Genomic DNA, 17,239 nt, shown 5'->3' with positions numbered 1-17,239 from the left:
GTGAGCTATGATTGTGCCACTGCACTCCAGCCTGGATGACAGAGCAAGATTCTATCTCATGAAAAAAAAAACTGAGAACCACCAAAGCTTGAGTACCTCCCTAAAACAGAGCAAAAGAATATGTTTCTAAATGGGAATACCTTTATTTTATTCTGAGGTTAACTGCTGAATTTGAAATTCAGTCTGAGGTCAAATGGATAGGGGCAAGCCTTATCGGCAGTCTTCTTTTCGGTTCTGTGAGCAAATTCATTTGTGTTGTAGATTTTCCTTGGTAACTTTGGGTCATTCTCCCCCCTCCACCCACCTGCCGTATCTTTGGTGAGGTCTAGCCTACTGAAATGTCCAACTTTATTTTTTTCAGTATATGTGCTGCCAAAGCAAGCACTGAAATGTCTAACTTTAAAGGAAGGTAGAGGACAAGGACTTGAAGGATTGAGAGTATATAACCTGAAATCAAGCATAATTTATTGACATTCAAAAAAACTAAAATCTACGAATTTCAGAATTTTCTATGAATACATCACTGAGTAAAAAGGCTACGGCTCTGCTGCACTGGTGTTTCTACCACCCTAATTTAAGCCTTCACATCTTCATTCACATAAAATCATGCCTGCAAATCGTATACCTTATACCTTAACCAATTAAAGACCTTTCCCCACAATTACTTTGTGAATCTTCCCCTCACTTACGGGTCTAGCCAAGTGTGTGTGTGTGTGTGTGTGGTAACAATTAAAAGTTGACATAAAACAGTATTAAGAGTTCAGTGTGAGGTTCTGGTCACTTTTGCATTTGTGACAGGAAGTGAAAACAATTAAAGTCAATAAACAATGTTGTCTTCCAAATAAAATGTCCTTACTACTAATCCCTGTTCCTAAATCAGTAGAACTAATGTGGTCATCAGCGCAGTTGCTCACATCTGTTAATCCCAGCACTTTGAGAGGCAGAGGCGGCCAACCGCTTAAGCTCAGGAGGTGGAGATCAGCCTGGCAACACGGCGAGACCCCATCTCTATTTAAAAAAGAACTAAGGTACACATGGAGACATGGAGACTGTCCATATCTCCAAATCAGATTTGCAGAACCAAGCAGCCAAAACAGAATAAAGATATAAATTGGGGGCCAGGCATGGTGGATCAAGCCTGTAATCCCAGAACTTTGGGAGGCTGAGGCAGGGAGAATCACTTGAGCCATGGAGGTGGATGGAGTTTGCAGTGAGCTGTGATCCCGCCTCCACCGCACTCCAGCCCGGGTGACAGAGCAAGACTCTGTCTCAAAAAACAAAGAAAGAAAGAAACTGGATGCTAAAACTGACATAAACATGTATCATCCACAAACACTCACTTCAAATTTAAATTCATTTGTCCGGGTGCAGTGGCTCACGCCTATAATCCCAGCACTTTGGGAGGCCAAGGCGGGCGGATCACCTGAGTTCAGGAGTTTGAGACCAGCCTAGCCAACATGGCAAAACCCCGTCTCTACTAAAAACACAAAAATTAGCCGGGCATGGTGTTGCGTGCCTGTAATCCCAGCTACATAGGAGGCTGAGGCAGGAGAATCGTTTGAACCCAGGAAGTGGAGGCTGCAGTGAGCTGAGATCGATCAAGCAAAAGAGCAAAAGAGCAAGACTACTTCTCAAAAAAAAAAGTATATAGGTCAGGCACAGTGGTTCATGCCTATAATCCCAACATGTTGGGAGGCCAAGGTGAGAGGAATGCTTGAGGCCAAGAGTTCGAGACCAGCCTGGGCAACATGACAAGACCCCATCTCTACAAAAAAACTTTTAAGAAAGAACATAAGTCGGCTGGGCACGGTGGCTCACACCTGTAATCCCAGCACTTTGGGAGGCTGAGGTGGGTGGATCACAAGGTCAGGAGATCGAGACCATCCTGGCTAACACAGTGAAACCCCATCTCTACTAAAAATACAAAACAATTAACCGGGCGTGGTGGCGGGCGCCCGTGGTCCCAGCTACTCAGGAGGCTGAGGCAGGAGAATGGCATGAACCTGGGAGGCGGAGCTTGCAGTGAGCCGAGATCATGCTACTGCGCTCCAGCTTGGGCGACAAAGTGAGACTCCGTCTCAAAAAAAAAAAAAAAAGTAAGTCTATATAGTTTTTTAAAGTCTATCAAACTAGGTAAACATTACAACAATACAAAGGAAATCCTAATCTAATCATATTAACAGGTAAACTATCATTCAGCTACCAGGTGATATTCCTTTCATCTACAAAACTGCCACTTACACTAGAAAGATTACAGTATGTCTCTCCCGCCCTTATAATCAATTTCTTAAAGAGTAAAATTCAAAACATTGCAAAAGCATTTAAGAATCCCCTATATCTTAAGAACTCTGAAGTTGTACACCTAATGCACAACTCTAAGAGTAAAAATTCTTTACTTGAGTTACCATTTCTCATCTTCATTCATTGAAACAGATTATAATTATTTGCCCTAATATTTAGTCTAGGCTTGACAAAGGGATTAAAAGCTAAAACAACCAAATGAAACAGGTACTTCAAGAAAACCATGAACAACAACAAAAAAAGAAAAAGAAAACCATTAACAACCTTGCCTGTTACAGGTTATGACTATTAAGGAAAAAAAAAAGCAATTATGTAAACTACTATATAAAATAGCAAAAGGCACTCTAAATCTTCTTTCTACTTTTTATATTAACAGCTAACACTGAGCATTTGCTATATATCCTGCATTGTTCTATGTGCTTGTGTCAGATCGTATTTTTTTAAAGATGGCCACTTTTGGCCAGGAGTAGTGGCTCTTGCCTGTAATCCTAGCACTTTGGGAGGTCGAGGCAGACACATCACTTGAATCCAGGAGTTCAAGACCAGCCTGTGTAATATGGTGAAACTCCATCTCAATAAAAATAAAAATCCCAGCACTCTGGGAGGGTGAGGTGGGCGGATCACTTGAGGTCAGGAGTTTGAGACCAGCCTGGCCAACATGGTGAAACCCTACCTCTACTAAAAATACAAAAATTAGCTGAGTGTGTGGGCGCATGCCTGTAATCCCAGCTACTTAGGAGGCTGAGGCAGCAGGATCGCTTAAACCCAAGAGGCAGAAGTGCAGTGAACCAAGATTGTGCCACTGCACTCCCGTCTGGGTGAGAGAGCAAGAATCCATCTCAAAAATAAATAAATAAAAATAAAAGATGGCCACTTTTATGCCAGGTGCAGTGATGCACAACTGTAGTCCCAGCTACTCAGGAGGCTAAGGTGGTAGGATGGCTTGAGTATCAGAGCTCAACATTGCACTATGCCATGACTGTGCCTGTGAATAGCCACTGCACTCCAGCCTGGGCAACCCAGCAAGCGAGACCTTGTCTCTTAAAAAAAAAAAAAAAAAAAAAATTAAAAAATGGTCACTTTTGAAAGACCCCATCCTTAACTCCTCTTCTTATTATACAGCACTATAGGTGTGGTTTGTATTACCTGCCCTTGAATTTGATCAGGCCTGAGACTACTGCAGAAGTGATGCTGCCAGACTTCCAAGGCTAAGTCATAAAAGGAAACACAGTTTCAGCCTGGCTCGCTCTCAGAACACTCAGCTTGGAAGTCCTCAACTACCATTTAAGAAATCTGGCTCCCCTGAAGCCGCAAAGTTGAAGAGATCCCGTGAAGAACATACACAGAGCTAGAGAGGGATGCCTGAGAAGCCCCAGCTGTTCTGACCCCCATCTGTTTTGAGTCTTCCCAGTCCAGGCACCAGACATGTGACAGATACATGACATGAGTCAGTGGGCATTCTGATTCCAGTCCCCCATCTTTAAGCTGCTTCCACAAGCTGATACCAAGTAGAGCAGAAATGAGCTGACCCTGCAGAACCCGGCCCAAATCATAGATTCATAAATAAAATAAATGCTGTAGTTTTAAACTACTAAATATTGGAAAAGGGCTGTCATGCAGCCATAATAACTGCAACAATGTTTGATGTGTATTAACTCTAATGCTTACAACTCTAATAAACTGTTATTCGTATCCTTTTCTTTCAGATAAACTAAGATTTGCCCATAGTCAAACAAGTGCAAAACAGTAATGCCAAAAAAAACTGTCATACTAGTATACATTCAAAGGAGAAACTTGAATGAACTACTGATTCAAGAAACAATTGAAATACAGCCTACAGTATACATCAAAATGGCACTAACACTCCTTTAGTGCAACTAAAAAAAAAATGACCCTTTTTTTTTTGAGACAACGTCTCACTCTTGTCACTCAGGCAGGAGTACAGTGGCACAATCATAGTTCATTGCAGCCTCAACTTCCCAGGTTCAAACGATCCTCCCATCTCAGCCTCCTGAGTAGCTGGGACTACAAGTATGCACCACTACATCTGGCTTTTTTTTTTTTTTTTTTGGTAGAAATGGGATCTCACTATGTTGCTTAGGCTGGTCTCAAACTCCTGGGTTGAAGCTATCCTCCCTCCTCAGCCTCCCAAAATGCTGAGATTACAGGCATGAGTCACCGTGCCAGGCTGACATTTTCATCTAGTATGCAAAACTTTCATCTAGTGTAGCACACAAGCAAAAGTTCTTTGGTTTTGTACATTCATAGTGCATAACACAAAAGAGATATTTAACATCTACATAAAATTTGACCCATTCAGGCAGATAGTTTTACTAACAAGATAAAACTATTAAATTTGATTCCTACAAGTCAATTAGCTTCATAAAAATTCAAGGTCAGTCATAGAAAGCAACACTGAGGGTAGAAAGAAATTGTCCCAAATTTAGAACTTAGGCCACTGAAACAGATTTGAGCCTAACAATGACAACATCAAATCCAACTCCAAACATTCCTTCCCAGGGCAATGGGGTAGTCACTTTTTCTACTTACGAAGGACAAAGAGCAAATTATAAAACTGGTCTTAAACAGGATTAAGGAACTTAGACACATCAGATTCTGTAAGGCTACCTGATTTTGCTTTCAAAACTGTGGTGGTGCTGTAGGCTTTTTGGTCTATAAACTCAATTAGGAAAAAAAAGTAAAGACAAGTGCCTATTTTATTACATGTGTGTGTTATAAATAAGTCAGATTTCCCTAAGGCCCTTCCTATTCACCTAAGGTGGAAGGAATTCTGCTCCCATATGATCCAGTTAATTTGTACTGTCACCTATAAACCTCTATTCAGAGTAAACTCCCAAACCTAGTCAGAGCCTTGCACATAGTAAATGCTCACCATTTTTAGCGAGAAACTTAAGTAGTATTTTTTAAGGCAAGTAAAATATATGGCTTTGTCACACTAAAAAAATTTTTTAAAAAATTAACTGGAAGCACATTAAAAATCATTAGCCAAAACCAAGATATTATCACTATTACTACAAGCTATTATCACTGTAATTTAAAAAGCTAAAATGAATTTTTTTTCATCAAGAAAAAGACTACTTTCTATCCCCACAATTATTTCTCTGGTTAAAGACAAACGATTTTCTCTCCGGAAGACCCAGCAGCATTCACTAAATTGGCCAAAAGGGACTTTATGCAACAATGATGAAATATAGTCTATGGAAAACAAGTAGGCTACATTCTTTTATCACCACTATGCACTGAGCACATTACTTTAAATTTCTCATATCAAATCTATCACCCTTTAAGATTACTTCACCCACATTTTTCATCCAGCTTAAAATATCAGCCAGCAACTGACATCTTCACAAACACTAGAAACATTCCACTTCAACACAATTACACTAAGGAAGTTATCTTTACCTTTTCACAAACATTTCCGGAGAAATGTATATACACAAAGATGGTATGTTTAAAAAAAAAAATCCACTATGAAGAACAACACCCATTTAATAAAGAAGCAATTACATTTGAAGGTTTAATTAGTATTAAATCACAAAAAGATCTTTCCTAAGGAAATTCTGAGGAAAAAATCAGATGATTTCAGTATGCATTTCTGACAAGAATGACTACTGTCATTCTTGACTCAACACCTCAAAACACATGTTGAAATAACAATTTCCAAGATTAATTTATAACACTAAAAAATCTATTGCCAATTCATCTACTCTTTGTACTTTAAAAAATATTTATGAAAAGTAATGATGGCCAGGTGTGGTGGCTCACACCTGTAATCCCTGTACTTTGGGAGGCCAAGGTGGGAGGACTGCTTGAGCTCAGGGGTTCGAGACCAGCCTGGGCAACACACGGAGACCCCATCTCTACAAAAAATGAAAAAATTAGCTGGGCATGGTACTGCATGCCTGTAGCTCCAGCAATTTGGAAGGCTGAGGCAGCACAGTCACTTGGGTCCAGGAGTTTGAGGCTGCAGTGAGCTGTGATGGTACCACTGCACTCCAGCCTGAGTGACAGAGCAAGACCCTGTCTCGAAGTACAAACAAAACAAAAAAAACTGTTCTCTTTTTCTTTCATCAGCCACACTAATGAAACTGAGAAAGAAATATGCAATCAGGTATTTCCACATTCAGTTGAATTCAACAATTACTGAGAATGAATACAGGCTACGACATACTAAGTGAGTGCAGAAGGCAAGTTCTGCAAGTATAAATGAGACCTGATCTTTACTTTTTTTTTTTTTTTTTTTTTTTTTTGAGATGGAGTCTTGCTCTGTTGCCCAGGCTGGAGCACAATGGCACGATCTCGGATCACTGCAACCTCCACCTCCCGGGTTCAAGCTATTCTCCTGCCTCAGCCTCCCAAGTAGCTGGGATTACAGGCATGCGCCTAATTTTTGTATTTTTACTACGGGTGTGAGCCACCATGTCCGGCCTGACCTTTACTTTTAAAATGTTATAGCCTAGAGGAAATAAACACAAATGGATATTTCAATACAACACCATAAATATAAAGTAGAAATATGATGACTTCTGGCCAGGCACGGTGGCTCACGCCTGTAATCCCAGCACTTTGGGAGGCCAAGGAGAGAGAATCACTGGAGCCCAAGAGTTGAAAACCAGTCTCGGCAACATAGCAAGACCTAGTCTCTATTTTCAAAAATAAAAAAATTTTTAAAAAAGAAATACGGTGATTTTTAAACCCAAAAGAACCTACCTAAAATATCCTTGAGATCCTGGATATAACAAAGCCACACACGGCAATATTCCGAGTTTGTTTAAAGAAGATAATATATTATCTATTTGTTTAATTGTATTTAAAGTACTTGCCAACTCTACAGCAGTACCCTCGCATTTGAGCTCCAAATTACTTTATACTGTTTTGTCAAAAACCCTCATTTTTAAGGAAAAGAATCAATCTGAGCTTCACAGAAATAAACAATTTGCCACATTTCCTGACAGCAATAAAGTCAAGACTACAATACTGATCACTTATCCTCAACTGGAGTATTCTTTCCACTGCACCATCTCTGCATGAGAAATGGGGATATAAATGACTCTGTGAAGTAAATACATAACCCCTTTGCATGTCATCTCACTTAATCCTAACACTGCTCCTATTTTACAGATAAGCAACTTCCGAGAAGTTAGATTACGTCCATGCTCTTTCACTACTCGACGTTCCTTTAGTTATTCTAGTGACGGTTGTGTCTGGAAAAACAATGCGAACTATTGTTTAAATTAAATCCTCAAGAAAATGTATTCAGAAATAAATAACATTTACATAGCCAGGTGCTACAGATAAAGTGCCAATCAAGACAGACATGGTTTTTCTTCTCAGGGAGCACACAACTCAGCAGTGGAGACAAATGGTAAACAATTACCCACACTGGGGTGAGGGCAATAAAGAACTCGGAATGCTGACAATATGTCTAACAAGGAACCAGCCTGTTTAAGGTAAGACTTCAATGTGAACTAGGGAATTATGCAGCCAGAAAGTGAAGAGAATAAAAAGAATTTGATTCACAAACCTATACTGAGAGACGTACACACCTGTGTTGGCATAAAAGGCCTCACTTGCACCATTAATTCTTACTTCCCAGGTCCAGTGGCGCATCCTTAGATGTTGGCAGGAAGTCTCCTGAGCATGCTACGCTCATTCCTGCCTACATGTTTCAGTTAGGCTTTCTAGAATTCTCTCTTCATCATTTACCCAAGCCTAAAATCTGTCCCCCTTCCCACACAAAATCTTTAGTCACTGACTATACAACACGTTCCAACTCTAATTTGTTTTTTGGTTTTTTGGTATTTTTTTTGCTCTGTCACCCAGGTTTGACTACAGTGGCACAATCACAGCTCACTACAGCCTCAGACTCCTGGACCCAAGTGATCCTCCTGCCTCAGCCTTTCAAGTAGCTAGGAATTGAGGCATGTGCCACCACATCTGGCTAATTTTTTCATCTTTTGTAGATGGGATCTTTTTTTTTTTTTTTTTGAAACGGAGTCTCGCTCTGTCGCCCAGGCTGGAGTGCAGTGGCACAAACTCTGCTCACTGCAAGCTCCACCTCCTGGGTTCACGCCATTCTCCTGCCTCAGCCTCCCAAGTAGCTGGAACTACGGGTGCCCGCCACCATGCCCAGCTAATTTTTTTCTGTATTTTTAGTAGAGACGGGGTTTCACCGTTAGCCAGGATGGTCTTGATCTCCTGACCTTGTGATCCGCCTGCTTCAGCCTCCAAAAGTGCTGGGATTACAGGCGTGAGCCACTGTGCCCTGCCTGTAGATGGGATCTTGTTACACTGTCCTGGCTGGTCTCGAACTCCTAGGCTCAAGGGATCCTCCCACCTTGGCCTTCCAAAGTGCAGGGATGACAGGTGTGACTAACCATACCTGCCTCCAGTTCTAATTTGAATGCACCATGTCGCAATTTACAGAAAAAACAGAATACAAGAATCTCTTTAGCCTGCTCTTTAAAAAGTAAGTATCTGAGGTGATACCGTCATGTTTCTTATCACTAAATGGGGCGCATTGGGTCTTAGTTTTTAAGACCAATATAATTACTACTTTCACAAATGCAAACTATTCACCGCAAAAATAAATTAATCATAGGTTAGACCACTGCTATGCATTGCCATTACTAGAAAACTTATTCCAAAACTTTTTACCAATAGATAACTGGCATGCTTGCTTCAGCAACATATATGATAAACTTGGAATACAGAGAAAATGAGCATGGCCCCTGCACAAGGATGACATGCACATTCATGAAGCATTCCATTTCTTTTCTAATTGTTTTTAATATGTACGTGCAGTTAGTTATCGTCTAAAAAAGAAGAAAACTAGTTATCTTTTTTTATAACTAGCTGCACATACATATTAAAAACAATTTAAAATGAAAGGTTTCATATGAAGGCTTTTAGGCCCACCACAGAACAGTCATAGAAAACTGATTAAAATGTACATGCTGTAATCAAATATTTCAGTCTACCATATCCTTTTGCAAATTTCTGCAACACTCATTTGCAGACTCTTGCCATACAACTAACACCTGATTGATACAGTACTTTTGGGCATTCCAGATTGTACAGCACTTCATAATAATGGACGTTACTAGCTATTATCAATTCATTTGTGCAGTGATTCTCTCTGCCACTCATGAGGTAAGGGTTTTGTTTTATACCCTGCTGTGTTCCCAGCATTTAGAAGAGTACCTGGCATGAGGCCGGGCATGGTGGCTCATGACTGTAATCCCGGCACTTTGGGAGGCCGAGGCAAGTGGATCATTTAAGGTCAAGAGTTTGAGACCAGCCTGGCCAACATGGTGAAACCCTCTCTACCAAAAATACAAAAAAAAAAAATGAGCAGGGCATGGTGGCATGTGCCTGTAATCCCAGGTACTCAGGAGGCTGAGGCAGGAGAATTGCTTGAACCCGGGAGGCAGAGGCTGCCATGAGCCAAGATTGCACCACTGCACTCCAGCCTGGGTGACAGAGTGAGACCCTATATCAAAAAAAATAAAGCACCTGTCACATAACAGGGATTCTATATACATCTGTAGAATATACCCATCACATAGTAAACACTTAATAAACGTGTACCAAATGCTCTACAATTCACATAATCTTACAGGATAGGAACCCATTATTGTCCCCCTTTCATAGACAAGAGACCTGAAGTAGTAAGACGTTAAATAAATACTACTGTTGGGCCAGGTGCCTGTGGTCCCAGCTACTCGGGAGGCAGAGGCTGCAGTGAGCTGAGATCGCGCCACTGCACTCCAGCCTGGGTGACAGAGCAAGACTCTGTCCCAAAATAAATACATAAATGCATAGATACATACTACTGTTGGTATTTTCAATTTAATGCTAGTAATTAATGGAGTATTCACCACACCCAAGATATTATGTTAGATACTTACAAAGATCCTAAAAAAGCAAAAATGTCCCTGCCCTCCAAAATACCATTCTACAACAGAAAAGATGCACACATTCAAGCAACGTGGATGGATTCCTCAAAACAGTTCACAGCACTCTTTAACAGAAATTATTTCACTTGAACCACAAAACAACACTTCAGAGTAATACCTGTTTCGTGGTTGAGGAACTAAAGTTCAAAGATACTACTCAAAAATCGAAATATAGGTAGTAATATTAAGATTTAGGCCAGGTGTGGTGGTTCATGCTCAGGCTGGTCTCCTGACCTCATGTGATCTGCCCTCCTCAGCCTCCCAAAGTGCTGGAATCACAGGTGTGGGCCACATGCCTGGCCAAGAGTACTTACTTTCATATATTAACTGATTCAATAGCTAGTACTAATTTGTAAACTAACTCCACAGGCATTTTAAATATTAAAATTCCATTTAAAAGCTAATTTACTACTTGAACTTGAGACTGTCTTCTATTTTCTTGGCATTAACTTTTTTAGCATAAATACACGTTCAGTAACAAGTGCTGACATTTGATCACTTTTTGGATGACTCATTCATTCAACTATATTTTAAACTATTTTTACATGATACTGTGTTGGAAGAACGAAAATAAAATTATGTTTAAAAATTTTTTTATTTTTATTTTTTAAAGTTACCATAGCCTCTGAAATTAACCTAAGAGCATAATTTTTAAAGAGTACTTCAGCTTCACTGAAGAGAAAAAAAGTTCAAAGTAAAAAAAAAGCTAGTTTTTAGTGGTTTCACACAGCTAAATACTTCTCCCTACTATCTTTATAACCAAAATACTTCTTCCTATCTTTATAACCAAAGTAAAAATAAAATTACATATAAATTTCAAGATTTTCTAAATTTACTAAAATAAACACGCTATAAACTTACACTGGTTTTGAACAACTTTCTTCTGGGGGGAAAAAAATCAACTTTTTGTACCAAGTGGTATTTAATCATTTCATAAATTAGTCACTTTTTACCGCAAAACCTTCCAATACCATAAATGACATCTCAGGTCATAACCTCTAATATCTATGTCTTTATCTTTTTTTGAGATGGAGTCTTGCTCTGCCGCCCACGCTGGAGTGCAGTGGTGCAATCTCAGCTCACTGTAACCTCCGCCTCCCAGGTTCAAGCCATTCTCCTGCCCCAGCCTCCTGAGTAGCTGGGATTACATGCCTGCACCATCATGCCTGGCTCATTTTTTTGTATTTTTAGTAGAGATGGGGTTTCACCATGTTGTCCAGGCTGGTCTTGGAATTCCTTGGCCTCAAATGATCCGCCCAACTGGGCCTCCCAAAGTGCTGGGATTACAGGGGTGAGCCACCATGCCTGGCCTAATTATCTTTTTAAAAGTAGCACTTAAGATATTTAACATGGCCTGCAGTGGTGGCTCACTCCTGTAATCCCAGCACTTTCAAAGACCGAGGTGGGAGGATCGTCTGAGGTCCAGGAATTCCAAGACTAGCCTGGACAACATGGTGAAATCCCATCTCTACTAAAAACAAAAAATTAGCCAGGGGTGGTGGCACTCACCTGTAATCCCAGTTACTCAGGAGGCTGAGGCAGGAGAATCGCTTGAACCCACGAGGCAGAAGATGCAGTGAGCCGAGATCGCACCACTGCACTCCAGCCTGGGCGACAGAGTGAGACTCGTCTCAAAAAAAAAAAAGAAAAAGATATTTAACAAAGATGTTCATCAAATTCTAGAGCATATCAGATAAACTAAAAAGTACAACGTAATCAAAACGATGGGAAAGGTAAATGGGCATTATAATAGAATCCTTGTAACAGGAATGCCTAAAAATGTTATAGAGCATATTAAAACTAAGATTATCCTTCCATTAGTTACAAAAATGTTTTCTTACCATGAAATCAATCTATAAAATCCATAGATTGATGTAATCTACAGTAATTTATAAGAATTACGGATCCTTTCCAAACTCAAAATAACTGGGAGAAAAATCTCAAAGGCAACAAGAAGATGTTTCAGAATTAAGATTATTAAGACCCCAAGCCAGTTTCACTAGTAAGCCTTCTTCATATAAGTGACAAATCTATTACCCTGAAATGGTGACATTAAAAACAGTATTTTGTAGTCTCTAAAATTAAGCATTAAGAAAACCAAGTTTGCTTGGTTATCAAGTTTTAACTGTAGTTGGATTTGTGACACCCGTATTTTACTTCTTATTCTGAAATAAGATGTAAAAATTATATACTCAAGTAAATATCTCATAAATGTCAAATGAAAGCCACAACTCCACTTCCTAAATGTACTTAACCAATAATTCGTCTCCTGAAGTGATGTAGTAAATAGACACTAACTAAAAACAAAACTCTGACACATATCACTTGGTTTTTTTTGAGACGGAGTCTCGCTCTGTCGCCCAGGCTAGAGTGCAGTGGCACCATCTCAGCTCAATGCAACCTCTGCCTCCCTGGTTCAAGCGATTCTCCTGCCTCAGCCTCCCGAGTAGCTAGGAACACAGGCGCGGGCCACCATTCTCGGGTAATTTTTGTATTTTTAATGTAGATAAGGTTTCACTGTGTTGGCCAGGCTGATCTCAAAAACTCCCAACTCAGGTGATCCGCCCACCTCAGCCTCCCAAAGTGCTGGGGTTAACAGGCGTGAGCCACCGCGCCCGGCCTCAACTTACTTAAGGCGAATTATTCTAACTCTTAAGTGGAAATAATAGGGGACTTGAGAACCTTTGCTCATATCCAGCCCACCATTTCCATGCTGTATTTACTGTCCTGAGTAAGATACTCAACTTGCTTCTTCATCTGTTAAACCGAAGTCAAAATAATACCTATCTTGCACCATAGTTGTGGGAATGAAATGGAAGACATCTAATTTGTACAGCGGTAGGCAAACATAATACGTGTATACTGAGTAAATGAAAAACGCTGATTTTATAAACTAATGTCAACTTTCAGATATGTAATGGTATTAGAGGAGAATAAAATGGTAAAAATAGCACATGCTTCATTGTGCAGTTTACGTCGATTTTTAATTTTCTTGAAGGCATTCTCCTTCCTACCCATGCCTACACAGTTCAACACAATCTGTCTAAGGTTTGTACAGTCTACTTTACCCGAAGATATTTTCTTAACTAGACGTTAATGTCAAACACAATCTAATGCCAGATTTTCAAAATACCCAGGACTCTGTATTACTTGTAGCATGTAAATACTAAGATGTTCGTTTTTAATCAATTAATCAGAATTCCTAGAACTTTAGAATATTAAACTCTTAAATGAAAATCACTATCGACCACTAAAATTTCCATTGCTAAACTTTTCTGGGGAGCATGTCTAAAAAAAAATCTGATTGTCAAAACATAGGCAGATGGTCAAAATAAACGCTAATACACTTTAGAAGTGGCATAATATGCATATGATTCTCGTTTTTTAAAAAGTACATTAAAAACCAACTAACCCAAACAGATCAAAAGTAATGGTAAGACAATTAAACATACACTATCACACTTTTTAAATGTTCTGAAAAAATGCGCATTTTTGTCACTCTCCAGTTACTTCTAACAAGCTTTAGTAAGAAAAATAATACTCATTCCTTCCGAGACCTCTCCAATGCATGACTTAAATCATTTAAAATCATGACTCTCACGTTTAAGCACTACTATAAAGCCGCAAACTACGTTGCACCTTCAAGACTGTATTTTGTTACGATTCCAACTCTCTGATTCCGCTATCTTAAAAGGCCATCAATTCACTATTCTTTTCCACAACCATCTATACGTGTTTAAAACTTTTTCCCAGCTATGCTCCCAAAACAAATAGAAAAGATTGTTAAAATCACGTTGGAAACCACATGACTGACTACAAATGAGGGATCTGGGAGGCAATGATTTCATATAAAAGAACAGTCCTTTTTTTGTTTAAGTAGAGAAAAGTGATAGCTGGGGTCTCCCCCCTGGACAAGGAAGTTCTGTTAAATCCAGGCGAGACCAGCCATATTGGAAACACTTGTCAATTATAGTTCTGACAAGTGTTCCCGAACACGGTTGGAAGAAGCTAACCTTGAGTACCGACGTGTGTACATCAAGGCCCTCTTCTGCTCCGCCAGAGGATCTGGGCCCGTTTGGGGACTGTTTCCGAGTTAGAGCCGTCCTGAGGTCCGTGAGGAGCGAAGCGCCGAGGGGAAAGAGGGCGGGGAAAGGAGAGTGTGGGGGGGGGGGAACGGTTTGAGAGTTGGAAGCCGCGATGCGCTGCGAGAGGGGCGCGGCGGCGACGGCGAGAGATTTCCGAGTTGAGAGTCTGGGGGAGGGGCCGAGGATTCGGGGAGCAGGGGGACCGCGGCAAAAAGTCGCCTTGGTCCCCCCCTCCGAGGGGCCCGGGAGTTCAAGAGGAGGAAGGGAAGGGGAAACGCTTCAGAGCACTGACCTGTCCTCCGAGTCCATGCGGCTCAGGGGTTCCCCATCCGACGACATCTCCAAGCTGCCTCGCCGGCCCCCGGAGGTCGCGCTGCTTCCGCCTCCCCCAGTCCCGTAGCCCTCGTCGCCGCCGCTGGAGACGACGCTGCTGCTACTGCTGCCGCCCCCGCCGCCGCCCTGGCTGCCCCGCGGTCCCTTGGGCTCCTCCAGGCCCTCCTTGCCGTCCCCATCCCCGCTGCTGCTGCTGGCGGCGCCGGGGCTCAATGAGCGGGTCTCGTCGCTGCTGCTCCCGCCGCTGCTGCCCACCAGGCTCTCGGCGCTACTCTCCTCCTCACCCCCGCCGCTGCTGCTGCTCTCATCTTCCTCCTCCTCGTCGTCGTCCTCCTCGTCTTCGTCCTCCCCGGCCTGGCTGGCGCTCTCGGGGCTCGGCTCCGACATCGTCTCTGCCTCGCCGCCCCCCACTCCGCCGCCGCCTCCGCCGCCCCCACCGCTGCCGCCGTTCAGCAGCAGCGCCGCCACCGCCTCGGCCTCCGCCTCCTCTTCCTCCTCCTCCTCCTCTTCCTCCTCCTCCTCGGGGGGCTCAGCCCGGCCCCGCGCCGCCGAACCCGGGCTGCCGGGGGGCAGAGGGCTCAGGCGGGAGAGCTCCTCCAGGTCGGCCATGTCGGTGATAGCGGCGGCCATGGCGGCGCCTACTCCTCCTCCTCCTCCTCCTCCCCGCCGCCGCCGCCGCCGCCTCCCTCTCTCGACTCTCGCTCCCTCGCCCCCCTCCCAAACGCCCAAAACTCCGCCGACGCCGCTGCAGAGCAGGAGGAGGGCCCGCGGGCTGCGTCAGCCTGCACACGCGCTACGGAGCCCGCGCGGGGACAGGCGCGCGACTACGCGCACTCACACGGAGACGGCTGCGCGCCTGCGCGGCGGCACGAGGCGGCACCTCCCCCGGCTGCGGGTTCTGCGCCCGCGCCCCCGCCCGGCGCCCGCCCCGCTGCCCCGCGCCCCCCCGCGGCCCCGGCCCCGGCAAGTGCTCAGCGTTTCCTTGGGGCCTTCCCACGCCCTGCCGGGCTTCGAAGCCCAGGGACACGAGGACTGAAAACTCCAACGCTGGCCGGGGATTTTAGCAGCCTTCCGAGTTCTCACGATAAACTCATTCATTCCGGGGGTGTTTGGGGAGTGTCCCCTCTGTACAGGCGCTGAGCCAGGAATAGAACGAGCCTACAGTCTACGAAGAGAGCCGTTTAAAATGGGCAAAAATTAAAACACTACGGTGTAAGGTACTAAATTTTTATGCGCAACACAGGGCGACAGGTTTTAATACACCCTATGTTTGAATACCCCTGGGGATGTTGACATCCTGAACCCAGAGCAAACATCTTGGTTCAAGGTCCTCAAACTTTTTACTTCATGAGCCTTCTAAAACAATTTTGTAAAGCTGTGTATGTTCTTATACAGTTTAGAATGACAGCTACATTTCTTCCGGCTTATAAATATTTCATCTGTCGCATTTTTTAAATACTGTATAGCCAATGGATTCTAAATACCACAGGGATTTAATACCCACTAATATCCATTTTTTTTAAATACAGTTTGGAAAATACAATTTCCAAATATTGTCTTCTGGAACTCATATTGACGTTCCATATCTCCTCTAGAATTTTATCCTAAAAATATATTTTATATTTGAACTATTTTGAACGTCTTACTTGTAATAAAAATGTGAACATAAATTGAAGTATCTGGGTTGTTTTTTATATTTTCTGTGATCATAAAGCTCTTATTTCAACCGATCAAAACAAATCTATTTCAAGTGTTTGTAAGTACTAAACACAAAAGCAGAATTTTATTGGCAATGCATCTTGCAGAAATGAACTTGGGTGGACTTTTTTCTAATATACATTATGACCTTCAGTGGATGGATTTTTTTGAGAAATAGTTCAGCATCAGTTCTATTCCAAGTTTTCAATTCCATGGATATAAGTGTTGAGAAAACTTGTTCGCATAAAAAAGCAGATGAGAATGAATGGAGTTTTGTTATAGTAATGCCACACAATTCTTTGAATGCCTTTCGAATTATATGCCCAAAAATCGCATAAAGATCTAACAAAGAAAAAATACTTTTAATGATCTGTCAGCTGACAACTCTGATTAGGTTCTCTTTCAACTTGTTGAAAGCAAGCAACTGAAAACCACCCGACTTGTGAAAGGATGTGTTACCCATTCTTATTCACCAGTCAATTGTGCCTTTCTTTGGTGTCCTGGAGGTTTTTGCATACCCGGGTATTGCACCTTACTAAGATTTAGCATGAGGAAGAATTATGCCTTTCTTTTGTAAAGTAGGGAAGAGGTCACTGGAAGAAAGGAGACTGGAAAAGAGCCCACATTACACCCTGACCCAAGGACACATTTTCAGGCCAATTTTAGGGATGCTTCTACTCAAGGAAAATGAGGATAGAACTGACTGCCTGAAAACAGAGCCTCCATGCTCATTTCCCATTTGGGAAAGTCTTCATATACCATGAGTACCCAGTATTACATCGTCTGCCTTAGGCCTTTGGACAGCTGTTATGTAAAATGTTGCCTCTAAGGGAATGCAAAAAT

General features: G+C 42.2%; 1 protein-coding gene and 1 non-coding gene across 4 annotated transcripts in view; one reads left to right on the top strand and one right to left on the bottom strand.

Annotated features, from left to right (window-relative positions):
* AEBP2 (AE binding protein 2) overlaps nt 1–15,545 on the bottom strand; it is an 80,646-nt gene extending 65,101 nt beyond the window's left edge. For 2 of the 3 annotated variants that reach the window (XM_024257201.3, XM_024257202.3), the window contains exon 1: nt 14,658–15,545. In XM_024257201.3, coding sequence (XP_024112969.1) covers nt 14,658–15,328 — 671 coding nt within the window. In that variant the 5' untranslated portion in view covers nt 15,329–15,545. The other variant, XM_054526931.2, reaches the window with a different exon arrangement.
* On the top strand, nt 8,995–9,098 carry LOC112135894 (U6 spliceosomal RNA). The gene has a single exon (XR_002917128.1). It is a non-coding gene; the product is annotated as a U6 spliceosomal RNA (small nuclear RNA).
* Nucleotides 15,546–17,239: the final 1,694 nt, after the last annotated feature.

Source organism: Pongo abelii, chromosome 10 (genome assembly GCF_028885655.2).
Source record: "Pongo abelii isolate AG06213 chromosome 10, NHGRI_mPonAbe1-v2.0_pri, whole genome shotgun sequence".
Taxonomy (NCBI): domain Eukaryota; kingdom Metazoa; phylum Chordata; class Mammalia; order Primates; family Hominidae; genus Pongo; species Pongo abelii.
Note: the sequence above shows the minus strand (reverse complement) of the source record. Positions and strands in the feature narration are given on the sequence as shown.